This window comes from Salmo salar, chromosome ssa11, assembly GCF_905237065.1.
Source record: "Salmo salar chromosome ssa11, Ssal_v3.1, whole genome shotgun sequence".
In the NCBI taxonomy this organism is placed as follows: domain Eukaryota; kingdom Metazoa; phylum Chordata; class Actinopteri; order Salmoniformes; family Salmonidae; genus Salmo; species Salmo salar.
In genome coordinates this window covers 14983680-15011386 of record NC_059452.1, presented here as the reverse complement: position 1 = coordinate 15011386, position 27707 = coordinate 14983680, and the positions used below count along the sequence as shown (strand labels likewise).

The 27707-nt window shown below is 43.4% G+C and overlaps 2 protein-coding genes and 1 pseudogene across 4 annotated transcripts; 2 read left to right on the top strand and 1 right to left on the bottom strand.

The window, feature by feature from the left end:
- Positions 1-1333: 1333 nt before the first annotated feature.
- LOC106562065 (embryonic polyadenylate-binding protein 2-B) lies at positions 1334-4378 on the top strand. 3 transcript variants are annotated; one of them, XM_014126614.1, is made up of 7 exons: positions 1334-1407; positions 1494-1721; positions 2247-2340; positions 2685-2755; positions 2899-3005; positions 3170-3257; positions 3413-4378. In XM_014126614.1, exons 2-7 carry the CDS (start codon positions 1653-1655, stop codon positions 3731-3733), a joined length of 750 nt encoding a protein of 249 aa, XP_013982089.1. In that variant the 5' UTR covers positions 1334-1407; positions 1494-1652; the 3' UTR covers positions 3734-4378. The 3 variants fall into 3 exon arrangements, with proteins under 3 accessions (XP_013982089.1, XP_013982090.1, XP_013982088.1); XM_014126615.2 differs by having other exon boundaries at positions 1402-1721; positions 2688-2755; XM_014126613.2 differs by having other exon boundaries at positions 1402-1721.
- Positions 4379-4398: 20 nt separating this feature from the next.
- On the bottom strand, positions 4399-5984 carry LOC106562066 (trafficking protein particle complex subunit 2-like protein). The gene is made up of 5 exons (XM_014126616.2): positions 5771-5984; positions 4986-5158; positions 4804-4891; positions 4615-4694; positions 4399-4528 (listed from the first exon to the last, which is right to left on the bottom strand). The coding sequence occupies exons 1-5, from the start codon at positions 5801-5803 to the stop codon at positions 4483-4485; spliced, it is 420 nt and encodes a 139-aa protein (XP_013982091.1). The 5' UTR covers positions 5804-5984; the 3' UTR covers positions 4399-4482.
- Positions 5985-8352: 2368 nt separating this feature from the next.
- LOC106562064 (N-acetylgalactosamine-6-sulfatase-like) lies at positions 8353-27141 on the top strand (annotated as a pseudogene).
- Positions 27142-27707: the final 566 nt, after the last annotated feature.

Sequence of the window (27707 nt, the reverse complement as noted above, 5' to 3'; positions counted from 1 at the left end):
ACAGACAGCGAGTATGGCGTTGTGCGGCCGAGCGGTTTGCTGATGTCAACGTTGTGAACAGAGTGCCTTATGGTGGCGGTGGGGTTATGTTATGGGTAGGCATAAGCTACGGACAACGAACACAATTGCATTTTATCATGATACCGTGATGAGATCCTGAGGCCCATTGCCGTGCCATTCATCCGCTGCCATCACCTCGTGTTTCAGCATGATAATACACGGCCCCAGGTTGCAAGGATCTGTACACAATTCCTGGAAGCTGAAAATGTCCCAGTTCCTCCATGGCCTGCATACTCACTAGACATGTCACCCATTGAGCATGTTTGGGATGCTCTGGATCAACGTGTATGACAGCGTGTTCAAGTTCCCGCCAATATCCAGAAACTATGCACAGCTATTGAAGTGGAGTGGGACAACATTCCACAGGCCACAATCAACTGCCTGATCAACTCTATGCAAAGGAGATGTGTCGTGCTGCATGAGGCAAATGGTGGTCACACCAGATACTGACTGGGTTTCTGATCCACACCCCTACTTTTTGTTGTTGTTGGTATCTGTGATGCATATCTGTATTTCCAGTCATGTGAGATCCATAGATTAGGGTGTAATGAATATTTTTGAAATTGTTGTATGTTGCATTTATATTTGTGTTCTGTGTACATATATAACATTTAAGAGTACAGATTATTGTATGGGACAATAAGCCTATACAAACGTTTTTGAGAAAGATAATTTAATTTTTTTTTTTTAATTTAGTAAGTGTATTTATTGGTTTCTTTTCGTTTTGATAAGAAATGAAAATGCTATTAATTTGTTGATGTAAAAATCGAAATGTACGCAATTTTATGTTGTGTCATTATTATATTTGGGGTGGGTGGGGTCGCGAGAAATTATTGGGGGAAAAATGGGGTCTCAGTTGAGTTTGAATGCCACTATAATCTGATGGACCTTAAAAGGGCATTTGTAAAGGTAACGGTGTATGTACCAGCAGAATCATTAAAGTACACAGGTGACTGAGTCCAATAGGATTAGGCTACTTCGGACACAAATGTTAGGTTAACATTAAGGTAAATCATAGACAAAGACCACAACAGGCTTTTTACTGTTATTTTCATTATATTTCACATAGCCCATAGAGGGGGATTATTCACAGCGTGTTCCAGCATGAGGTACGGGCAGCATTTGGACAAGTCACCTTATCCTGACATTATAATCAATAGCAGTTCGCATTGAAACCACACGATAATTACATGGTGGCATTTTTGAAAATAAAATTATACTTTATAGATTCATTTTTATTTTTTATAAAATGCCCATTCAACAACTGATTGGGCGAGCCCACAAACATGTGATGCACAGACAGGTGACAATTAATTGACATTCCCCCTCGTCATATTGGACAGACAGGTAAGCAACCAGTATTGACAAGGCGTGGGTAGATTCCGTCCGCGGGAAGATATTTTTATTTAATCCAAACAACCTTCTGTATTTAGGCTACATTTATCGGCCTTATCAAAATCGGATTAGTGATTAAAGACACCATCGATTGCATTGGAGTCTCCTACACTGGACTGGTTACAAGAGAGCGACGTCGCGGGCATTAAAGTGGGGTCCGCGGGCATGGGTTTGGTGTCTGCTGTTGACCACTGAATATGGCGGAGCAAAGGCAAGATATGTACATAGAAGGCGAGCTCGCGGGAGATCATTACATGGAGGACCCGGTATGTAAGGAAACATAAGACAATTGTATTCGGCCTTGCGTGATACAATTTGCAGGCTAGCCTACTGTTTTTTTTTTCTTGAATGCGCAAATGATTGTAGGCTACATAATGTAGGGTTTAGGGATATTCCAGGTAGCCTATTGTATTATTATTGCAGCACATATGCAATGTCCCACCTATGTTACCTGATTGATATGACAGTTTTGTATGTTTTAAACTGCATTATCTTGCCACTATATATCCATCCACTGGGTAATGTGGCAGCAGCGTGTGGTTCTGAACAACAATATAATTGCATCCTCAAACAACTATTTAAGACAGCTGTTCATATAGGCCACTGAGATGCTAGGCATATGTGGGCCCGCTGCCACATTAGAACCCGAAACCTCAAGGCACTTGCTCATCTCATGCGTTTCAGACATGTTTTCATGTTGTCTGAAAGTTTTTTTTTTTAAGTGTCTCATACTGCATAGTCGTTATGACACTGCATGTTTCAGATGTTTTGGCATTTCCCTTTCCATATAGGAACTTGAAGCCATCAAGGCACGGGTGCAAGAGATGGAGGAGGAGAGGCTGAGAGCAGTGCAGTATGAGGCAACAGAAAGCCAGATCCAGGCAGGTGAGCTCCTGTTCAGCCTAGCCAGCTGGCCCACACCTGAGCCCATCTGCTGGGCTGGCCTGCCACGGTGTGGCTCACATCATTTCCCAATGAGATGAGCAGTGAGCCGCAGCGTTCCAGAAGGGTATCCTCATTGCCCAAGGCCCGGCATCCTCTATTTCAGGTTATCCCTTCCTCTGATGGAATGGGGCTCTCTCTCTAGTGTCTTCTTGCAAACACCTCTTGATAAATATATCTAACTAGTCTACAGTTCCTCAAGGTGTTGTAATTAGTTGCTTTGTGTTGCTGACTTTCGATTTCCGTCGTGTGAAATGTGCTCCAGTGTTCTCTTGTGTTCAAAATAGCAGGTATGTTCTATACAATGACCCATGAGGAAAGGATAGATGCTGACAACAGATCTGTCTATGTGGGGAATGTAAGGTTTACTTTTTTAATTAATGTCTACATTTACCTTTAGCATTCATGTCAAGTTATACACAATTCATATTTGATATGATATCCACAAAGTAACTGAGGGTCCTCATGCATAGACTCATGATATTTTATGGAAATGAACAGGTGGAGTATGGTGCCACTGCAGATGAGTTGGAGATCCATTTCAATGGCTGTGGTCCTGTCAACAGAGTAACCATCCTTTGTGACAAATTCTCTGGCCATCCCAAGGGGTGAGTTTAACTATCCATCCCATCACGTGGGACATCAGTTTCAATGCAAAGTCCAATTACAAATAGTTTATCCACCATTTTATTTGTTTCTTGGAGATTTTGTATGTTCTGATTACAATTTGAGTATGTTATTGTGTATAAATTGACAACTTTCTTTCTCCCAGTTTTGCATATATTGAGTTCCATGACAGGGACTCTGTGCAGACTGCCATGAGCCTGGATGAGACAGTATTCAGAGACCGTGTCATAAAGGTTAGTAGGAAGGGATTACTTGAATTCTAAACTCAAAACACACTTGATTTGATGAAGTTGCACATTTATGAATAAATTGAGCTGAATAAAGTTTTCCTGTGAATTGTAAATGATTCCAGGTCTTTTAGGTTGTTTCTGTGGCCTTTGCATTGCAGGTATTGCCAAAAAGGACCAACATGCCAGGAATCAGCACCACAGACAGGGGGATTCACAGAGGTGCTCGATCCAGGGGACGAGGTTTCCACCCACCCAGATACAATGGGTATCAACAAGGCAGGTTCCGATACAACACTGGCCCCGCCAGGTCAGTCTCGCCACACCCATACGGGCCCCCAGCTGGGAAGAGACACTGGGGGGTCCCTGAGCATCGTGAGCAGGGCCCTAAACGGCACCCATGCCTTCTCCTCATAACCCCACCCACTGACCACTCGAGGCCAGGGCACACTGGACACATGCACCCGCAGCAACACTACTGAATCACGTCTGTATTCAAGTGATTGTTTAATAAACATGGGATGTGAATTTCAGGATATCGTGACTTGCTCGTCTCTACTCATTTGCAAATTATTTTCCATGCATGTTAATGGGCAGAAATTGAGACAAGCACAGATTTCAACCTCATTGAATTGATTCATATGGCATCTGTTAACAGCCTCCATAAAAAGTTTTTGCAACTTAATCCTAACAAGTCAATGGCCATTTTATCCTCTTACTGTAGGGGAAATGGAAGAGGCCAGCCTTGGTTTGCTGCTTATTACTGTGAAAGATTGTGCCTATGGTGTTTTATTTTAGTTGAGCACAGTTTTACTGTGCAATTTACCCCAAGGACTGTTTGACTGCACAGCCATTTGCCATGTCATACTTTGTTTTAAGGATGTTTTGATCAGATCACTCATTTTGTTGGTGTGGCTATCGAGCTTGTAAGTATAGTTGTTCTAAAAAAGAAATGATAAAATTTGCATTGTGATTGGCTTTCTTTTGTATTTCTTTTAACTATAATGACATGCAATTGGCAGTTTGCTTCAAGTACATAACTCAATCGCTCAATGTTTATCACTGTATATAATGTCAAACATCTTTGCTTTAGAAATGAATGAATAAATGAATTACACTTGATAGTGCTTCTTTGAAATGGTGTAAATGAGGTTCTGATGGACATAGTTTATTATGAGGCAACACGCAAAGGGTTTCAAGAAATTATGTACAGATGTTCAGGAGGATAATATCAGCTAGCTTGCACCATCATTGCAGACACCATGCTGTCAAAGGCCCTGGAGGAAAATAGGTGTAAATCAGACAACAGCAATTTTGATAGATACACCATTGCATAATTATCACTGTGGTAGGGATAACTTACTTGGACTGAATGGTGTCTCCAGGATTGTAGAATGGGTTGCACATCACATCAGTAAATGAGTTGTGTAGCTTTCTGAACATCTGAAGGAAAGAATGTGTCAAGTAGTTTCATCAACATGACCATAAACTGAAGCAATCAGATCCCCTGAAAGCCATTAAGAGAACCATACAGATTCAGGAGTTGACTTACACTTCTAATCTCATTGTCCCGCAGAGATGTGTTTGACGAGTCCACAACAATGACAAACTTCACCTTGGAGTTTGTCACATAGCCATATCTGGTATGTCGGTAAAGGATAATATTTTCAATTTTATAGGAGAAAAAACATGCAGACAGGAGTGTAATATACAATTTTTATCATATAAGGATACACTTTGTAGTCCTCAGTTGGGTACAGTAGCCCAAGGTAAAGCTCTCTCTGGTCTGCCATAGCTTTGCCGACTGCTGAAATCTTCTCTTCCACCACATCCAGAGAGGTATGCACCGTGTAGTGAAACTTCAGTTCATTCTGTACGGGTACACTTCGGATGTACAGAGGATAATTCTAACAGAATAGGAAATTAATTACTGCAACCTTTAATAATAAAGCCTAAATTCATCACAAAATAATGTATATAAACAGGCCAAATACTTGCAGATAGAATGTCTATGGTGCTGGACCACTGGTTGAGAGTGCGCAAGCCTTTTGTTCCAGCCCAATACTAATACACCTGAGGGCTTAATGATGACCTAGTTAACAAATTAGGTGTGTTTGGCTAGGAAAAAAGCCTCAACCTTCTTTGGTTTGGACCAAGATTGAAGAACAGCAGTGATTTGCTAGCTATCTGCACATTAATTGAATAAGAATAGCTAGCTACGTCCGGACCTTTCACCTGAAGTGTGACTTAATGCGTTATTATTCCATGCTTATCTCTCAAATGAACTCTACGATAAACCATACTCAATGTATCTAGTTAGCCCAGTTGGCTAACTACTACCTAGCCTTATAGCATCACAGTCAACACTCAGTTTCGTAGAGGGGTTGGGTTAAATGCGGAAGACACATTTCAGTTGAATGCATTCAGTTGTACAACTGACGATGTATCCCCTTAGAGGCTAGTCAATACAAAAACGAAATTCAAATGTCGATGTAAATAGCGTTCTTGTTTCATTTTACCTCTTTAGCGATGACAGCAATACAGACCGCCATCTTGGAATTATGTACACTGTGCCTGCCAAGACGTATCACGTGACTGTGATAGATAAAGACTTGTAAGATAACTTAACTTTAATTTTGTGTAACTGTTTATGTAAAATAACGGGAGTTATTATAAATATTTTAATCAATACAAAAATGTGTTTTCAAGCGTGACTACATCGGGCAGTAAAGTCAGCTTCACTATTTGAATATGCGCAAGTGTTGCGCTAAAAACGCTCATGAAAGCAATGAAAAATCGTCATGTGCTTCCTGAATGTGTTATCATGTGATCACTGCAATGGATGTCTGTCTAATTCAAACTTTGATATTGTTTTGTAGTTTAATATGTGGTTTTTGGGGCAGATAATCCTTCAAACAAGTCGACTCCGAGCATTGTCATCATTATTATGGATGACGTAAGATGTTGATGTACGTTTAGTTTGGGGAGTCTTACTTTTGTGGCATGAGACTTTTTTTGAATGTATTTCTAAAACCTGTGGCATGATTACTCAAATGGAAAGGCTGTGTCCACTCTGATTATATGCCACGTATACTTGACACATATTGACATACAATACTACACAGCATGCCAACATGTGCTTGGTATTTGGTCTCTGTCAGGAAATGGCAACCATTTCTCTGCAACTCTTTGTGATGGTAAAGTCTGCTTATCATAGCATCATGATCCACTGGCATTTGACAGCTTGTTCCTCTAATGTTTAGATGGGTCTCTAAGGAGACCCCAAACCTTGACTCCATGGCTGCCCAGGGGATGCTGTTCCCCAACTTCTACACAGCTAACCCCCTCTGCTCTCCATGTCAGTGTCAGCTCCATACATGTCATATTTGATTAAAGTCCCAGTCCTTTTGAATTCATAGATATGAAAACATATTACACTGATTAAAAAGACAGAAGGAATTCATAGTCTGGATTCATATCCGGAATTGGCACCACATGCATAAGAACCTGACTGTCGGTGCGACAATCAATGATGACAATTCAATAGTAATTCAATATTGTCATTGGAGAGGAATAGTTACAGTGATGATAACGTCACTGTGATTAAGTGGGATTTGGGTGAGAGGTTGGTGGTAGATGCAGCCAGGAATCCTTCAAAAGCCTTTTGAAACAATGTGACGCATACATCAGAAGCCTAAGCTGTGTGTGTCTGGGTGATAGAGGGGAGAAGACTCATTATGCTAATAGGGATAATACACTATTGAAATATGCTAATGATACCTAATTTGGGAATTTGAATGAACGTGTTATGCAAAATAGATCAACCCTTTTCTTTTTTTCTAATTAATATTTAAGCAAATAAGACCTAATCAATTGCTTATCTCATATGTGTGTGTGTGTGATGTGTGCCTGAAGGAAGCCAAGTGCATCATACCTGGCTATTTGTATTAATGCGACGGAGAGGGTATTAGAGGATTCAGCCACTGAATGTTAATTAGAAATGTAATCATATACTGAAATGGTACGTGGCTTAATCACAATATCCAGGGTGAGCTCCCATATATATATTTGTATTTGAAAATATAGCCTGACGCAAAACCCAAATGCAAAGCTCAACTCGGTTCATACATACAGTACCAGTCAAAAGTTTGGACACACCTACTCATTCAAGGGTTTTTCTTAATTTTTACAATTTTCTACATTGTAGAATAATAGTGAAGACATTAAAACTATGAAATAACACGTATGGAATCATGTAGTAACCAAAAAAGTATTAAACAAATCAAAATCTGAGATTTTTGATTCTTCAAAATAGCCACCATTTGCCTTGATGACAGCTTTGCACACACTTTTTTATTAGTCTTTTTTTCTTGTTTTTTAAAATTTCTTTATTATTATGATTATTTATTCATTTTTTACCCCTTTTTTTGCCATGATTTTGTGATATCCAATTGGTAGTTACAGTCTTGTCCCATCGCTGCAACTCCCGTATGGACTCGGGAGAGGCGAAGGCCAAGCCGCACTGCTTCTTGACAAAATGCTCGCTTAACCCGGATCTGACTAGTTATATACTGTGGAACTTTATGTAAAATCACATGCAGCCTCTCCCACATTAACTACGCATTCAGCTGATCATTGAAATAGTTTATCAAAACATGATGTTGATGTCTCTTATCCTATTACTCCTTAGCCAGAGCTTCACTTCTGACAGGACGATTACCAGTTAGAAATGGATTCTATACCACCAATGCCTATGCCAGGAATGGTGAACTCTCACTCTGTCTCTCTTTTGAGTTATATTTTCCTTGCTGCTTTGCCCCACAAATGAATGTAACCCCTGACCTTTGCAGCCTACACACCCCAGGAGATAGTAGGAGGGATCTCAAAGGACAAAATTCTATTACCACAGGTACTGAAGAAGAAGGGTTATGTCAACAAGATCATCGGCAAGTGGTGGGCACCATTCATTTTGATCTCATTTGAAGTGGTAACAATAGTGACAATTCTAATTTTGTGTTTCCCCTTCCCCCATCATTTTTCCTGGCCTAAGGCATCTTGGTCACAGAGCTCATCACCTACCTCTGGAGCATGGTTTTGATGAATGGTTTGGTGCTCCAAACTGCCACTTCGGTCCCTACAACAGCAGCGACAGGCCTAATGTCCCGGTCTACAACAACTCTCAGATGGTGGGAAGGTATACACACACACAACCCGCACACACGCCCACGCTCGTTCCCTCACTCACACAGAACAGAAAACATAAAAATCTTCTCTCCCGGACTCTTTCAGTGTTTGGCTCGGCTGGTTGCTCCTCTGAATGAGGATAATTTCTTTACTCCTCTTCTCTGTACCAGCTGCGCTTGTGTATTCCATTTTCCGCCCATTTGTTTTCCCCAAAACAGCCATATGTGTATTCAGGGTCATTGGCGCTAGCAGGCGGGCGCTTTTTGCGCTTAGCCGTGGGTTTAATCAGCATAGCGTACCTGAGCCTGGACAGACGCACACACACGCACCCAGGAGACGGCAGGTTGCGTTGGCGGTGAGTGAGGACACCTGGAACAGCCCGAGCATGAGAGAGACGGTGGGCGCTGCTGCGTCTACCGTTCCACGCTTCAGTACTATTTCATAACAGTTCCCCTGCTCTTCAGAGACTTCTCAAATCTGCTTCTCTAAACTCCCCTCTAATCACAGCCTGGGAGGACGGGCTTTTCAAAGTCTGCTGCTGGGTTTTTGGAATAAAACAAATTGTTTATTAAATAGCCACGGTGTGAGTGTTGTGTATGAGTCCTATTGATAACTAATAACTATTGTACTTATGTAGATGACATGGAAACTAATGAACTACGTTTGTTTTCCAGATACTATGAGGAGTTTGGGATCGATAAGAAAATTGGAGATCTACTTGGAGGTAAGTGATTGAGTGGCAGACGTCCATCCCAGTTCTTCCTTACAAATACTTCTTGTAATAGGAATTTCCAGGTGAACAAAAGGGAGAGCAGTCATTGATGAAGTCAGTCAAAACCAATCCAGTTTAATTACAAGTTACAACAGGGAGACACCTACAGCACAAAAGCAGAGAAAGTGTCTAACTGGCCTTCTCTAAGCAGGCCTTTATATTCTAATCTCACAGCACCAATGTTCTGTAAACACCTGCTGAGAGGCAGGTAGGATGTCACAAATCAACTGCTACAGAATCGCACACTGTCACAGAAGATAATAACAATCAATGTCCTCGGTCTTTGTACCTCCAGTCTAGCGTCAATCACTATCAATCACCCAAAAACAAACACCATTCTGCACTAACTGTCATTTTTATTCAGACATTTGGAACAACACAAATAAATAATCATAAGATTTAAAACTATAAAAATATAAATAAGACTCATAAATATCAAAAATAAGTAACAAAGACAAAGAGAAACAATCTTGTGTTGTTTTGGCACTCGAGCGTCAATACATTACCCATCCCCCCAACACTGTCAACCAAGAGTCAAGACTAAACCAATTCACCTTGGTGGTGTGCAGACTGGTTTTATATTATTCTTAACGATTTCACACAAACCAGAAAAAAAATGCAACAACATGTCTGTGAAACTATATATTCACAGTATTATGAATGAATTGTGGTTTATTTGGTAGCATTTTTTGGTGTGACTGATTTTACTAATTAGTACTGTACAACGTTAGATGTGCACTATTTGATAGATTCCCCCACCCTCCCTACCTCGGGCTTCCAGTGGGGAGACCTGAGGTCAACCTACCCCCGCCCCCTTCCCATCTCGTACTTCTGAGTGGGAGACCTTCCCAGGCAGTAGCCTGCTTAGCTCACAAACTAGAATCAGGGCGCCCTCTCTGACAAGGTGAGTTGACCTACAGTCCCACACGGTGACATGATATCACTGACGTGACGTGCAAATGAGCGATAGAAAACTGATCGCGCAAATGTCACCATTCCACAAAAAATTGTATGGCCGCCCTGTGCAGGATGCCGCCCTGTGCAGGATGCCGCCCTGGGCGGCTGCCCATGTTGCATATACCTAAATCCGCCACTGATCAACAGATATGAGAACAATCCATAATGTACAGTATCAAGTCTAGTTACCATCAACCCATACACAAATGAGTGTCCCAAATAGAACACTGGAAATCATGTGTATTAAAGTGAGGGAAAAAAGTATTTGATCCCCTGCTGATTTTGTACGTTTGCCCACTGACAAAGAAATTATCAGTCTATAATTTTAATGGTAGGTTTATTTGAACAGTGAGAGACAGAATAACAACAAAGAAAATCCAGAAGAACACATGTCAAAAATGTTATGAATCGATTTGCATTTTAATGAGGGAAATAAGTATTTGACCCCTCTGCAAAACATGACTTAGTACTTGGTGGCAAAACTCTTGTTGGCATTCACAGAGGTCAGACGTTTCTTGTAGCTGGCCACCAGGTTTGCACACATCTCAGGAGGGATTTTGTCCCACTCCTCTTTGCAGATCTTCTCCAAGTCATTAAGGTTTCGAGGCTGACGTTTGGCAACTTGAACCTTCAGCTCCCTCCACAGATTTTATATGGGATTAAGGTCTGGAGACTGGCTAGGCCACTCCAGGACCTTAATGTGCTTCTTCTTGAGCCACTCCTTTGTTGCCTTGGCCGTGTGTTTTGGGTCATTGTCATGGTGGAATACCGATCCACGACCCATTTTCAATGCCCTGGCTGAGGGAAGGAGGTTCTCACCCAAGATTTGACGGTACATGGCCCCGTCCATCGTCCCTTTGATGTGGTGAAGTTGTCCTGTCCCCTTAGCAGAAAAACACCCCCAAAGCATAATGTTTCCACCTCCATGTTTGACGGTGGGGATGGTGTTCTTGGGGTCATAGGCAGTATTCCTCCTCCTCCAAACACGGCGAGTTGAGTTGATGCCAAAGAGTTCAATTTGGTCTCATCTGACCACAACACTTTCACCCAGTTGTCCTCTGAATCATTCAGATGTTCATTGGCAAACTTCAGACGGGCATGTATATGTGCTTTCTTGAGCAGGGGGACCTTGCTGGCGCTGCAGGATTTCAGTCCTTCACGGCGTAGTGTGTTACCGATTGTTTTCTTGGTGACTATGGTCCCAGCTGCTTTGAGATCATTGACAAGATCCTGGGCGGATTCCTCACTGTTCTCATGATTATTGCAACTCCACGAGGTGAGATCTTGCATGGAGCCCCAGGCCGAGGAAGATTGACAGTTCTTTTGTGTTTCTTCCATTTGCGAATAATAGCACCAACTGTTGTCACCTTCTCACCAAGCTGCTTAGCGATGGTCTTGTAGCCCATTCCAGCCTTGTGTAGGTCTACAATCTTGTCCCTGACATCCTTGGAGAGCTCTTTGGTCTTGGCCATGGTGGAGAGTTTGGAATCTGAATGATTGATTGCTTCTGTGGACTGGTGTGTTTTATATAGGTAACAAACTGAGATTATGAGCACTCCCTATATGAGGGTGTCCACAACACAACACTTGACTTCATATTTCACCAAAACATGGCCCAGTGGCCATTTCTTCTCTACCGGGCAGCAGACGCTACGCACGCTTCAAAACGGTTCCTGGGGAAGAGCCAGAGGGGGCGGTAGGATCACAACACTTGAAGCTACAATCATAAAATGTCAATAATAATGTCATATATAGAAACGGACACTGCAAAGTCTTACACAGAGACATGTGATGTGTTGCTGACAAAGCACGGAGCGTTTCTTCCAGAACAGAGGGTTTGGACACACTCTTGGTTATTAACCTGTATCATTGTTGGCTTTGTTGATCTGGCTATTATAGGACCTAATTAGTACATATCTCTTGATGATTTTCTACCCCGGTACAGTATTTCTGTTTTTGTACAATGTTTACCAAACTGGCTTGTTGTTTTAAAGCTCTGCTTAGATCTCTGGGTCTTAGGCCATTGATTTAGGGGCTTTGTGAATGTGTGAAGTGGATGAGCTGTGCCTGCAGCAGTGTTACAGCGTGGGGAAAGTCATTAGCATGAGCCACTGCGTATTCTACTAGGTGATCTATTGCCCATCTCACACCTGGAAACGTGAGCAGAATTAGATGCCACTTGGAAAAAGAATCACGGTATCAACATGAAGATTAAAAATGGAAAATGAGAAAAATATTGTAAAAATGAAGAGAAGAAAAAAACAGTTTCTTGCTCTGAGGATATTTGTCAATTAAATGTAGATTTTTCACACCCTTTTGCCCCTCTGTGGTTGTGGTGAGGGTAAAGGGATGTGTTGCTCATCTGGGCTCAGGTCACTTAGTATTCCTCTCAGTCTCAGTGAACACTCAGGCCTCACTAAGCAGGCATTTCTTCAGAATGCCAAATGAGTTTTTGTTGACAGAGAAATGGATCAGAGATGAAAAGTGTTAGCCAGGTGCCTGGGATAGGTGGCTCACACTGAGATGGAATACTTTTCTATTTTTTCCAACAGGCTTTTAGTCCATGTTTTTTGGGTGTAAACTCTTGTTGCTAAATACCAAATGTTTGATAGTAAATACCTAATTTACCTCCATGTTTTCTACGATATTGCAACTTGGTTGATGGCTTTGCCTAGCCCTAGTGCCTACACAGACCTGTCTGTCTCTATGGTGAGTTGGGGTTGGGCATTTGAAGTTCCTGAGATACTGTTGTTTGAATGGCTTGTGTGTGTACTGCAGGTACAGTCCGGTGATGCAGTTATGGAGCTGGACTACGGTGTTGGACAGATCCTGGTCTGGCTGCGTGCTCTGGGCATCGAAAAGGACACCTTTGTGTTCTTCACCTCAGACAACGGGGCCGCAGTGATGTCCGGCCCCAAGCAAAGTAAGAGCTGCACGCCATGATTTAGTCTCTCAACTCATCCCCTGATACCAACAAATGCAATTCCATGCTGTTTTCTTACAGTTCTTGTACACATGCCTGTATCGATAGATGTGAGTAATGTACTCTATCTCTATGAGTAGTATGTGTGGGTATTTTCTTTGTTTGGGGCTCCTTTCAGTTGTGTATAAAGTAAGTTGTTTTAGTAATCTCTTTATCATGGTGCTTAGAGTGTGAGTGATGTTTCTGTCCCCTGAGGTGGCAGTGACGGTCCGTTTCTCTGTGGGAAAGAAACTACGTTTGAGGGGGGGCGTGAGGGGACCTGCCGTCCCCTGGTGGCCTGGACACATCCCAGCAAGGCACGGTGAGAACTCTCTCTTTCTCTCTGTTCTACCTGTCCGGAAGATCTCCAGGTTCCAGGTGTTCTAGATATGTTCTTGGTGTTCTACTTGTCTGGAGTTGGGGAACATCTCCTGGTATTTACACACAGCTGTGAGTGACTGTAGTGCTATCTGTCTGTAAGCAGGTTTTCAAGCAGGTACCACATTAGAAAGTAATTACAATTAGTCATTTCAGTAATCGTCTCCCTCATATCATTGTAGTTCTTTGTTTCGATTGTGTATCAATGTCCTCAACATCGTCACAACTCAACTCTCTTCAGGTGCTGGCATTGCAAAAGCAAACACACCGTTTTTTGGTTTGTGTGGGTGGGTGGGTGGGTGGGTGTGTGCGCGCGCGCAAGTGTGGACTTTTTTCAAATACTTTTTGAGGTGGCAAGGTTCATCTTCATAACCCCCCCCTTTCCTGTCTTCCTCCTCTGTGAGCCTGTGAGGAGGACTTTCCCCCTGATCCGCTAAGCCTGTGCGTTTTGCAAATGACTTTTAATTGTATTAGGGGCAGCTGTGACACGGGGCTGTGGCGCAGAGGGATTTTTGGAGGAGCGAGCGGAGGAAGCAGTCTGTAGGCTGAAGTAAGCCCTGCCCCCGGCTCATATCTGAGGGGTGTGCTGTGGCCTGATAGCGCTGCAGAGTGGCGAGGGAGAGGGGGATTGGGAGCGTGTTAAGCGGCTAATCTGTTTGTCTGTTTGCTGAGGTTGGATTGAGCTGTAATGAGGACTTCTGTATCTGAATATGCCAGGCGCACAGGATAAAGGACAGGAAAAAAGAGAAGTAAAGGGGTGGTTAGGAGAAGAGAGGGAAGGGTGCACCCGGTGCAGTGTTCTACAGGGTTGCTTCTGGAAAAGACGGCAGTGCCAGGGAGGTAGGGAGGGTTTGTATGCAGGGTCTTTGGTGTGCTGGTGCAGTGCCATAACAACTAAACCTCTGTGTATACGTTTGTCTGTAGCACCTGCTGGTGGGTTAACTAGAGAAATTACTGCAGATGAAACACTTCTGAGAATGGAGTATTCTGAATGAGGCACCACTGTTATGCTGAAGAACAGGGATCATCAACTAGATTCAGCCGCGGGACGTTTTTGTCTTCAGTGGATGGTCAGGGGGCCGGAACATAATTACAAATAATTTGTAGACGGCAAATTGACCGCAAATAGCCCAAAGAGATATAATATTTGACTAAAACATAATCATTTCAAACCTCGCTTACATTTGTATATGATCTCATACATCTCTCAATTATGCGTGGGAATACTTGGGAACAGATTTCCAAAATTAAAATCACTTGGAGCTGATTTGTTGGGGTTTTTACAGTCTTAAAAAAATTAAAAAAATAATAGTAAATTTGGCCCGCGGGCCGCCAGTTGGGGAACCCTGCTGAAAGCCGTCTGTGGCTTTGGTCTGTGGATCGGGCAGGAATACATGGGGCGAGCTCCTCTGTGAGTCTATGACAAAACAGATTTGTCGTATGGGTTTTGTTTCATCTCTCTGCTGCTGGGGAGGATGGCCAAAAATATGATTTCCCTCTCTGTTGCTTTGTGCCGCGCTGAAATCTCTCTGTTCATCTGCACATTGAAAAGTTTCATAAGCCCTGAACATAAATGCTGCACATAATGAACAGCCACACGTGCCACGTCGCTTTTGTTAGGAGGATTGTTGGTACAGAGGCCAGCAAACATTACCAAAGCCTACTCTAAATCGTTTCAGATTAAACATGCTTTCAGGTTAAATACTACAGCTAGGTTTGGTTGGTCCAGTTTCAGGTTAGGCTAGGTAAAGTTACTTCTAACATTCTCACACTCATTACAAGAATCTTCAACAGAGGAAGAAGACTCCATTACAATCTGTGTGAATGCCACAGTCTTACTGCACAGTGATTTGATAGATTAAAGTTTTTTTTAAAGTGAATCAGTGTGTAGGTAAACCTAGCATGCCATCGTGACTGAACTGCACATACAGTTGAAGTCGGAAGTTTACATACACCTTAGCCAAATACATTTAAACTCTGTTTTTCACAATTCCTGACATTTCATCCTGGTAAAAATTCTCTGTCTTAGGTCAGTTAGGATCACCACTTTATTGTCAGAATAATAGTAGAGAATGATTTTTTTCAGCTTTTATTTCTTTCATCACATTACCAGTGGGTCAGAAGTTTACATACACTCAGTTAGTATTTGGTAGCATTGCCTTTAAATAGTTTAACTTGGGTCAAATATTTCAGGTAGCCTTCCACAAGCTTCCCACAATAAATTGGGTGAATTTTGGTGCCATTCCTCCTGACAAAGCTGGTGTAACTGAGTCAGGTTTGTAGGCCTCCTTGCTCGCACACGCTTTTTCAGTTCTGCCAACATATTTTCTATAGGTTTGAGGTCAGGGCTTTGTGGCCACTCCAATACCTTGACTTTGTTATCCTTAAGCCATTTTGCCACAACTTTGGAAGTATGCTTGGGGTCATTGTCCATTTGGAAGACCCATTTGTGACGAAGCTTTAACTTCCTGACTGATGTCTTGAGATGTTGCTTCATTATATCCACATCATTTTCCATCCTCATGATGCCATCTATTTTGTGAAGTGCACCAGTCCCTCCTACAGCAAAGCACCCCCACAACATAATGCTGCCACCCCCGTGCTTCACGGTTGGGATGGTGTCCTTTGGCTTGTAAGCCTCCCCCTTTTTCCTCCAAACATAACGATGGTCATTATGGCCAAACAGTTCTATTTTTGTTTCATCAGACCAGAGGACATTTCTCCAAAACGTACAATCTTTGTCCCCATGTGCAGTTGCAAACCGTAGTCTGGCTTTTTTATGGCGGTTTTGGAGCAGTGGCTTCTTCCTTGCTGAGCGGCCTTTCAGGTTATGTCAATATAGGGCTTGTTTTACTGTGGATATAGATACTTTTGTACCTTTTTCCTCCAGCATCTTCACAAGGTCCTTTGCTTTTGTTCTGGGATTGATTTGCAGTTTTCGCACCAAAGTATGTTCATCTCTAGGAGACAGAACGCGTCTCCTTCCTGAGCGGTATGATGGCTGCCTGGTCCCAAGGTGTTTATACTTGTGTACTATTGTTTGTCCAGATGAACGTGGTACCTTCAGGCGTTTGGAAATTGCTCCCAATGATGAACCAGACTTGTGGAGGTCTACAAATTTTTTTTCTGAGATCTTGGCTGATTTCTTTCGATTTTTCCATGATGTCAAGCAAGAGGCACTGAGTTTGAAGGTAGGCCTTGAAATACATCCACAGGTACACCTCCAATTGACTCAAATGATGTCAATTAGCCTATCAGAAGCTTCTAAAGCCATGACATCATTTTCTGGAATTTTCCAAGCTGTTTAAAGGAACAGTCAACTTAGTGTATGTAAACTTCTGACCCACTGGAATTGTGATACAGTGAATTATAAGTGCAATAATCTGTCTGTAAACAATTGTTGGAAAAATGACCGACTTGCTAAAACTATAGTTTGTTAACAAGAAATTTATGGAGTGGTTGAAAAATGAGTTTTAATGACTCCCACCTAAGTGTATGTAAACTTCCGACTTCAACTGTAGCTCTAATGAAAGTGTTGTTAGTATTGAGGGACAGAGAGCGTGTTGGGAGATGTGCTGGAATGAGAGAGATGAGGTTGACGGCGGGAGCCGGGCACAGGTTCAAATTCCCCCGGTGACTGAGGGGCCGCGGTGGGATGAGGCTGGCTGGGATGGAGGGGGAAAGGGGGGGCTTTTTCCCCAAAACACTGCTGCTTCTGCCACCGTCACAATCCTTTTTGTTGTGTTTATCAGCTGGGAGACACGGAGCCTGAGTGCATTAGACAGGGATAGCAGGTCTGCCACGTCAGATAACTACCACCAAGGTTTAACCTAGAACCACACAGACAAAAGGCTGGCAAAAAGAGAAAATACAGAAAGAAATGTACTGAATGGAGAGAAAAGTGTAAATGGAAATAAATGGGAAATAATGAAATGTTCTCTTTCAACTATTTAGATATTTTTTAAATGGTTTGCATTTTTTGGTGGAGGATTTAGCGAGCGCAGATTATAGAGGAGACTGGTTACCTGTGCTACCTGGTAGTCAACTTCATTAATTGTCCTTTTTGATTTCTCTTGTTTTATGCCATGTGTGTGTGTTAAGCGTGAGAGTGCAGATAATGGAATGTGTTGCAGGGCCCTTTCTGGCTAGTGCAGTGGCTGCGGGAGAAAAAGGAATTCATTTTGGTGGTGTGTGTGCAGGCAGCTGATAGGAGCATGGAGGCACATGGCGGCGCAGCTGCTCTGGGCTGATAGCACTATCTGATTGTGAGCGTGCCGTCTCCCTCAAAGGGCTGCTCAGGAGAGAATGGAATGGAAGATCAAGGATGACAGTGAAAAAATTGCATTTTATCTGAAAATAGTTCAAAGTTTATAAATAAAATAAAGCTTTTCACAGGGACTGGGGAAGGGAGATAAAACAGCTAGCGCTAGCCCGCGCCTCATCTTCTCTCGTTTTCCTCACTCCCCTTTTTCTCCTAATTTACAGAGGCGTTTGTGAGGTTTATAATAAACCTGCGAGCGCAGATTATAGAGGAGACTGAGAACTGCATCATCAGGACTCACGCCCCCCCCCTCCACCCCATCCGCTGTAATGGTGGGCTTTCATAGGGGGCGCGTGCACGCTGTTTGCTATTGTGCTGTCGTGTTGGGTTTCATGCATGGAGAGGGATCCCTTGGTGTCTCTGCAGGCTGCTGGTGTATCACAGCCTCCCAGTAGTGTGAATCACTGTGCTCTAAGGAGAAGTTCTCTCTGCTCCCTAGCCCTGCTCTGATCACGGCGCTTCACAAGGCTGCCGCGCTGTGCTGTTCAGGATGCTAACATGGACACTCACTGCAGCTTCGGAGGAGACGCTCATGCATTTTGACAGGATATTCATTGATTAAAGCAAATAAAGTGTTGTAATTTGGGAACAACATTTTTAAGATTTGTATTTAAATTGATCAGTTTGTGCATTGTTCTGGCGCCTATGGATGCCCTATCTAACTTCCTACAACAATTGCTGTTAAACTTTCATGTCGGCACCCATAGACAATGTGATTCTATCTGGATTTGAATTCCAGTGTGTTACGGTTCAATACCAGGACTCTTTCTCCCATCTCCAGGTGAGCCAGCAGCTGGGGACTGTGGTGGATCTGTTCAGCACCAGTCTGTCTGTGGCTGGCCTCAGCGTTCCAGACGACAGGCTCATAGATGGACTGGACCTCAGCCCTGTCCTCCATAACAACACACTCATCAACAGGTTAGAACTCGCAGCTAGGAGAGGCGGTGGCGGTGCCCCCTGTAGGGAGGCTGCTGGCTGGGGCCCAGGGAGAGGGACCACCCTGGTGGATAAGGTGTTCCACCAAGCACATAATGGGATGAGCCATGGCAGCGTGGTGGTGGGGCGCGAGCCTGGGAGGGGAGGCGACGGAGGGCCAGGCAGTGCAGCGCGGGGGGGGGGCTTGGAGCTGAGAGAGGGCTGCTGCTTATCACAGGAATCCAGCAGTCACCAATCCCATTTCACACCCAACAGGCCCATCTTCTATTACCGCGGCAACGAGATGATGGCAGTCAGGGTTGGGCCTTACAAGGCCCACTATTGGACGTGGAGCAACTCGTGGGAGGAGTTTAACCAGGTGAGTCACTCTCAGTGACTGTAGTGTATATTTTGCATTCTCTCTCTCTCTCTCTCTCTCTCTCTCTCTCTCTCTCTCTGACTGTAGTTTACCTCTCATTGTCTCTCTCTCACTCTCTCTCTGACTGTAGTTTATCTCTCATTGTCTCTCTCTCACTCTCTCTCTGACTGTAGTCTATCTCTCATTGTCTCTCTCGATCTCTCTCTGACTGTAGTTTATCTCTCATTGTCTCTCTCTCTCTTCCCCACACCCTCAACCAGCCATCCACAGTGCTCTCCAAAAACACACATTTGGTAGTCAGTGTTATCTTGAAAACAGCTCATCAAGTGGCTGTTGTGTACATCAGTGGCTAATGAATATTAATGAGGACACCCCACTTCACCAAAGTACTATCATTCATCAGCACTGGCTGTCGCTGGTGGAGAGTTCTCCCCTCCTGCTGAGTATCCCACTCCTCCCTCCTGTGCCCTGAGGAGTGAGAATGTGTTCTCTCCTCCTCTCGGCACCCTTTAAAATGTGCCCTGCTCTTCTCCCTCAGAAACTTCAGTTTCAAACGTGCAAGTTTGTATTATGTCCCATCGGTTGCTTAAATTGCTCTCTCCTAGAGGGCCGCTGAATCAATAGCAGCCTCCTTTATCAGCTCATGTGAACTGGAGTGGAACTTCACAAATAATGGCGTCTGATTGCCTGTGTGTTGCCTATCGATTGGTGTGTGTGCGTGCGCGTGTTTGTGAATGTGTGTGTCTGCGAGGAAAGGATGGTTTGAAGGGGAGGCTCAGGGTCTCCAAAGCTGACTCTGAGAGTTAATGTGTCGGTTCTTCACCAGAATGGGCAGCGGGCATTCAGAGCTTTACAATGACCCTTTTTCCGAGCATCTCACCCGAGCATCCATCACACAGAAAAACCACCCTTTATTTTCAAGCGGTTTTAAACGGGTCTGAATATTGTGCTGAAATGTTGATCCATCATTCAAGCTTATTATTTTCTTACCAGTTGTAAGTAATGTTGTGTATTTACTATTTATGTTCAATTTAAAATAAAACAAGGATGGTGTGTCTTTTCTGAACTTGAAATTCAATTATGGCTTAATAGCCATGAGCTCTACTGTGATTTTTCTGGTGAAATCCAGCAGATTCGGTGATGTGCAAAATTAGACATTTCACAGGGTTAAGTGGTTTTCATCAAAACCTCTTGTTGGATGGTGTGGTAATGGTGTGAGGTATTATATTGTGTTGGGAATGGGAACATCAGATACAGACCGTTATCTGCTCGGCCTTGTCTTTGGTGGGTAGCATACGTTTAATAGGACTCTTTATATAATCTTTTTCTTTGAGGAAAATATGAAACCAAAATGCTACTTTTGCATTCCATGTTATGTCCCTTGATTCTTCTTATAATGCTGACTACTTTACTCCATCTTGAAAAGAACATTGCTTTATGATCTGCTATATTCTTAATACCATGGGAGATATGGAGTTCTGCTGTGTCTTCTTCTTGGATAACAAATAAATGGGCTTTCTCACAGTCCAGAGGGATTTAGGCTCTTTTACATTTCAAAGACCACAGCACAGAGACTGCTTCAGGACACTATGTGGGCAAGGCTGGATCATAGTGGGCTATGCAGTGTACTGAGGTGAGGTATGTGTGTGGGCGCTCGTGCCTGTGCTCCTTTGAGCGTGACTGCTTGTGGTCCCAGAGGGGGGTAGGTAGAGTGCCTTACAGATGAGTGATCTCTCAATATTAGTCGTGTTGCTCACAAGGGCACCTGAGAGGTATCCCCAGGGGGTCTGGAGGGGGCTATGACTCAATCAGCCTCTGTCAGAGCCAGGCTGCTACCCCAGAGGAGGGGTGGAGGGGAGGAAAGTATAGGGGAGCAAGCCTGCACACTTTTGGGGGTCGGCGGGACAATCGTACAGGCCATGGTCCCACATTCTGGCTGGCAGATAGAGTAGCCACATGGGTAACAGCCACAGGCATACCGTAACCCCAGGGCAGAGAGAACAGGTTGACAGGTTTGAGGTGAGGAAGACGTGATACTATATACCAAACAGATATAGTCACACACACTATACACCATGTACTGTACACATCTACACTCCGCTCCCTTGGACAGATTCCTCCATATCTTCAAACAGAGAGACGGCATCAGGTTCAGGTGTGCAGTGAGAGTGTCGGTCTGTAGGTGGACATCATTGACAGTCTTTTTAATTGAATTTTATTTTCAAGGGCAGTTTCTCAGGGTCAGTTGAAATAGGTTATCTGTTACCACAACAGTCTCCATTGTCCTCTGTGAAGTGGGCGTTAGAAGCTAAAGATCAATTGTGTGTATGTGTGTCTACTCTAACAGGGCAGTAACTTCTGTCCAGGCCAAGAGGTGGCAGGCGTGACCACCCACACCCAACAGGAACACACAATGCAGCCACTCATCTTCCACCTGGGCGGGACCCCGGGGAGAAATACCCTATCAGGTGAGTGCTCATTAAAACAAACAAAGATTCCTTGGTGTACTGTTAGATTGTACTGAACGTAAAGTGAAAAGCAAGGGAAATATAGACAGGGCTTGGGGTTGGTCAGCCAATCTCCACACAGCTCAACAAACAGCAGGCCTCTGGTTAAATAAGAGAAGACAAGAGCAGAGGAGGACGAGGAGGGGGTTGTGGGACTTTGGTGGACAGAATCTATGGGATCAATACTGATCCAGTTGTGGGAAAGAGGCGCAGTGATGACTGAAGATTGATCTTTGCAGCCTCAGACTGGCTGATTAAACACTATTCTTTGTGATTGCAAATAGCTCTTTAAAGCTCGCTGTCTTGCCTCAGACCCACTGCTAGAAGTTAAAATTGCAAGACAAATTGTTCTCATATAAATCGAGAGGGAGTGCTGTTTAATGGACTTTTGTGTGCCTTCGAACATGACCCGTTAGTGGTGTAAAAAACAGTTGGGTGTTTTATTTAGAATACCTTTTAATTTTTCTCTATACATTAAATGTAATTGTGATGGTGTAAAAATGTGGACAAAAAATGGCCTTAATTGTACAAAAGAACCATTATTCGGTGGCAGGTAGCCTAGCGGTTAGAGCATTGGGCCAGTACCGAAAGGTTGCTGGATCGAATCCCTGAGCTGACAAGGTACAAATCTGTCATTCTGCCCCTGAACAAGGCAGTTAACCCACTGTTCCCCGGTAGACCGTCATTGCAAATAAGAATTTGTTATTAACTGACTTTCCTAGTTAAATAAATGTTAAATACATATATATTTTTTTTATTCATTTTTTCTTTCACTTTTTTATTGGCAAAGACACTCAGAGATGAACAAAAGCGTGACATACATTCATATAGTTTCCATAATGATTTGATGAGGGAATAGAATTTCCTATTATCTTGCTTTCTCTCTGATCCGTCTTCATTCTCCTTAATGTTTTCTTCAGTCGGATTAGCTCCTGTCCCCCATGCTGTTTCACACCCTCTGGCTGGCTCCCTCCCTCACCATCTCTCTATACGTCTCTCTCTCTCTCTCTCTTTCTTCCTCTCTCACTTTATCACTCTCTCCTCTCTTAATCTCCCCGTACTCCTTTTCTCACTTGAAGGGAGATGGAATAATTAAACATTCATGTTGTTTTTGATCAGCCCATCTCGTCTCTGCTCTCTTCTATTCAATCCGCATAATTAAAAACAGAAAAATCTATAGCAGTGTTGTGTTGAATGCGTTGGAGCGTTTATTTGGCCGTGTCCCAGACTTATGGAGAGGAGGAGCTGATTTGGCACCTGGAGAGAGGACCCTGTGTCCCCTCTCCAAGTGGGTGGGGGTCATTGGGGTGGACCGTGAGGTCACAATATTCCAGCCCCATACCTCCAGCCCCAGTAATGACACCCAGCCACCATCCACCCCCACTGCCCTCCCTCCCATCTCCTCCCTCTCTCTGTTTCCCTCTCTCCTGTCTGTGTGTCAGGCAGGCTGCTGGCCATGTGCTCCTTGGGCACCCAGCTGGACCGGCTGGCCGTCATTAATCTCTGTCTGCACCTAAAGAGCCACTTAAGATGATGTAGGGCCTGTCTGCACGCATACCTTCAGTTGTGTGGCAGGCTGATACTACAATAGTAACACACGTTGCCCGGGCAGTCGCTCCACTGTCCCAGCCTCTTAGGATACATGGCACACTCACCAGAGACCTGCTGCAGGAATCCAGGGGAATACAGAAGATGCTTTTCCATTCATATCTGAGTTAGGATATATCATATTTTGTCTTTATCTCATTGATATACAATAACAAGACAATCACAAGCACACAGAGATCAGCATTCTACCGCTGTGAAATTTAGACAAAACATTTATTTACTGTTAAGCGTTTTCAGACTGTACATGAGCACATGAAATTGTTCTTATTGGTCCTCTTCTATTGGTGTGGTAGATGACTCCTCCTGTGGTTGTAGATCAGTGGGAAGGTGTGGCTGACTGGGTCCAGTGTATATAGTAAGACAGCCCAGTTCTCCCTGCCTGTGTCCCAGTGGGACTGAGACTTAGCCCTGCCTCCTGCTGCTCCGGCTCACTTCCCCTGGGCCCTCGTCACCCTGTGCTGAGCACTTAAGTCCCAGCCAGCCTCGGGCTAATGTAGCAGGCAGCCCTGCACACTCTGGCCTCATCTGCTGCCGACTAGCACTTCAGCCCCCAATCAATAGTCTTCACCGATTTGCTCAATTTCCACAGGAGGAGGAGAAAGGGCAAAGGTATTTGATTGTCTCTTCAATTCCCTCTGCTTGATGCCTGCTGCTGTGTGCGTGCGTGCGTGTGTGTGTGCGTGTGTGTGTGTGTTCGCTCTACCAGTGGGGTTATGAATCACTAATCAGAGTGTGGTGACACACCAGAGCAATACCGCCTTCCCCCTGGGTGTCATGCATTATAAATCAAAAGAGTTCATTTGCATGCAGCGTTATTATTATTCCAGTTTTTGCTTTAACACCAGTGGGCTAAGGGTTATAGTAATGATAATGAGGCTGTGCTGACTGGAGTTTTCTTTGTTTATTTGTGGAGATGGAGTAGAGAAATACATGTGTTTTTATCTATATATTTTTAGGGTTAGGGTGCTCAATGCATAGACAAAGAACAGTCTGTTGACACAAAAAGGGCTGAGTGTACACTTTCTGCACCACACGAAGCTGCTGAGGGGAGGACGGCTCATAATAATGGCTGGAATGGAGTCAATGGAATGGTGTCAAACACATGGAAACCACCATGTGTTTGATGAGTTTGATACCATTCCATGATTCCGTTCCAGCCATTACTATTAGCCTTTCCTCCCCAAATAAGGTGCCACCAGCCGCCTGTGTTGCACACTGTGTTTGGTCTGGCTCTGATGTATGGTTCTAATATTTAGTGAGATAAAGCAACTTCAGAAGTTATCTGAAAACGAATCACAGTGATCAATACAGAGCAGAGAACAGATAGGATGGTAATGAAATCTCCATCATTTTGATCAAGATATTGTCTTTGGTCCATGAAGCGGAATTTGTGATTTCAAATACATATATAGTCAAATTTAATCTGAAATGAAACACTTGTTTCTATAGAAACCTTTACTCATTAAAGATATGATCAAGGCTATGGTATGTTGTGATTCTGGGTCATTGCACAGTATTGCGTCACCACACAACCATAAGAAATAACCAGCAAGCCAAGGCGGAGAGCAGATGGTAAGTTTAGACCGCCATGGCCTTGTTAAGAACCTAAAGGATGAGTTGTGGTGGGGAACACTGGGGCAGTAGAGTAGTGATGCTGGGAGAGCAGAGGGTGTGAATATAGGAGTAGCACATGGCTGAGGAATAGGGGAGCAGGTGCTATTGTGTGTCAGAAGCCCCACTGCCCTCTGGGATGTTGAGGGGAGGTGGAGGTGGGGAGATGGAGGGGAGGTGGAGAAGGAGGAGGGGAGGTGGAGAAGGAGTTTGGGGAGGTAGAGGGGATAGGCGGTGTGAGCCGGACAGGACCTGGGGTTATTACACTAATTGACACTTCACCTCACGCACACCCTCCCCAGGGGCCAATCAGAGAGCTGGCTTTGGGGAGGGGCGGGGGAGGGGCGGGGGCGGAGCTGGCACAGGTGCTGCTTGCGACTGTATTATGGGTGTAATTGCATTGGTGATATTTGTCTATCCACGTGTCGCGCCACCAACCGCCCACTCCCCCCAAACACAGAGAGCCCATTAACCCTACAGGTCCTATTGAGAGCAGACAGAGCAGTGTTCCTTTGAAACACTTCAGGGCCTCTGCGTTTTACACACTGAATATAATAATGCACAGAGGTGCTCCGCCGTGTCCAACAAGAATAATTGAGAGACAGGGGATGGGGAACATGGCCAATCCTGCTGAGAGGGCTCCTCAAAGTGTGGGGGGGGGGGTGCGTGTGCACGTGCGTGCGTATGCTGTCAAAAGGCTCTCATATGAGTTAAGCTTGTCGGCTTTAAACTGTTTCAGTCATTAGTGTACATTCGCTATGGATTATATCAGTTGTTTAAAGGCAGGCAGGTGTCATACAATCATATTAGATAGTCATTTTAGGCTGTACAGCACATGGAAGACTAATCTGCAGATTTATGAAACTGATTTATGAAAAATGTTTTACTAATCATACAGAGATTGTTTTACACTGATCTATATTGTAGGCCTGCTGTGTTTGTGTGCGAATGTGCATTTGTGTGAGCAGTGACCTTCTGTCATCTGTCTATGTGCTGTGACTGACATCTATTCTCTGTGTTAAATTGTATAACTACGCCATTGGTGTGCTGTATGTGTGGTGAGTGTTTTGCACAACTACTTACGTCTGTGTGTTTCTCTGCAGTGTTGTGACTAAGGAGTACCAGGATGCACTGAGTCGGATCACAGCAGTGGTGGGGAAGCATAAGAAGGGTTTGGTACCAGGTGTGGCCCAGCTCAATATGTGTGACATGGCTGTCATGGTAAGATAAATACTACACAGAATGTCCATTCCCCATGTAGCCTCCTTTAACTTGTTTGATATAATACATTTTGTTTCAAAGTATTGTTCTGTGGCTTTTGTTTTCAGTGTTAACATCTCTGACTTGTGTGTTCTTTCTCAAAGAAAATGATTTTAGAAAAGAAATTGCTTAAGAGCTTGCTGTAGTTTTTCTCATTTCTCATTTCCTTTATCTTTTTATAATGCTGAATGCTTTCAGTAAACTATGTGGGCACAATTTCAGATTTGTTTACCAGAGTTATTTTCTTTCCCTTTGTTTGTAAAATAATAGACTATCTTATTGTTATTTGTGGAAAAACACAGCAGCGTGATTCTTGGACCTTTTGTCTCAGCAACTGTTCCTGTGGGTTTTAGCTGCTTTTGGAAAAAATAGGGAGTGTCTGTCTCATTGGTTTTGGTTTTTACAAAACAGCTTAAAATGATCATTGCTTTGTATGCTCATTGCTAAAGCAGTTTGTCCATGATTCTGAGATCTGTGTATCACTAGTGTAGCAGCAGCTCCCCCATGCGGTTTCCTTGGAGAACATCATTTTAATAATGTTCAGCTCAACTGAATTAATGTGTAAGAATGTTTTCTGTGGTTTCTTTCACTGACAGAACTGGGCACCTCCAGGATGTGAAAAGTTAGGAAAATCCCCCAAGTCACAGCCGTGGAAGTGTGACTGGCTGCATTAGCTATCTGTTTCAGCGCCACCCTGGGAAAAGGGAGGATGTCAGCGAAGATGCTGCCTTGATGAAGAGCCATTTTCAGGAATTCAACTTGAATTTCTATTCGTTTTTAACTTGTAATGTTGAAACAGAACAACATATGGTTTGAATGGTGGACGTTAAAAATGTAATGAATGCTTTCTGGGTACCATATGATTATTAATTGAATGAAGCTGATTTGCAATAGCTTTTTTTTAAATGACGCCATCTCTGTAGATGTTTTCTCTCTCGTTACTTACTTATGCACTATTGTGGAAGACATTGAAATAGGGCAACAACGACAACAAACTGTTTTAACTAGAATAAAACAATGTTTCATTTTTATGCAACGTTTTTCAAAATGTTCTTAATAACAGATGTTTTCTAGTGGGCGGCTGATTGAAGATTTCTGCGTCAATCGATGGGTCGTCACTTGCTTCCACAGTCACAAAGTCATAATAATAATAATTTATTAAACTTCGAGCGCTTTTTATAATAGAAATTGCTTCGTAAACAAAAAACAAACAAATAAACAAGCAATATATTATGACAGATCAACCAATAGAGGTCAAGTCTTTGCAGATGGAGAGGGTCAGTTCGTGGCTTGAGCGGAGGGAACTGGTCAGACGATGGTGATGAAGTCTGCTGATGATCTTGTACAGGGCAAGTCTGAACCAGCCCGAGTTTTATAGCCACTGGAATTCTCTTCCACCCTGTGAAGCACCTACTTGGGGGACGCCTCGGCATTCCTCTCACTATTATGAGAGGAATATTAATATAATTATTATTGATGACAATTATATTATAGCTAAATCCCGCCTATTTTTACAGTGTGTGTATATATATATATATATATATAGATTTTTTATTTTTAAACCTAACCTTAACCACACTGCTAACCGTATGTCTAACCCTA

What these genes read in the sequence shown, in the direction of transcription:
- LOC106562066 (XM_014126616.2), bottom strand. Translation starts at nt 5,803, where the DNA reads ATGGCGGTCTGTATTGCTGTCATCGCTAAAGAG. An exon ending in GGGACAATGAGATTAGAAGT is followed by an intron (nt 4,695 to 4,803) that starts GTAAGTCAACTC and finishes TCTTTCCTTCAG; the next exon opens with ATGTTCAGAAAGCTACACAA. An exon ending in GGAGACACCATTCAGTCCAA is followed by an intron (nt 4,529 to 4,614) that starts GTAAGTTATCCC and finishes ATTTTCCTCCAG; the next exon opens with GGCCTTTGACAGCATGGTGT.
- LOC106562065 (XM_014126614.1), top strand. Translation starts at nt 1,653, where the DNA reads ATGGCGGAGCAAAGGCAAGATATGTACATAGAAGGCGAGCTCGCGGGA. An exon ending in ATCATTACATGGAGGACCCG is followed by an intron (nt 1,722 to 2,246) that starts GTATGTAAGGAA and finishes CTTTCCATATAG; the next exon opens with GAACTTGAAGCCATCAAGGC. An exon ending in AGAAAGCCAGATCCAGGCAG is followed by an intron (nt 2,341 to 2,684) that starts GTGAGCTCCTGT and finishes TGTTCAAAATAG; the next exon opens with CAGGTATGTTCTATACAATG.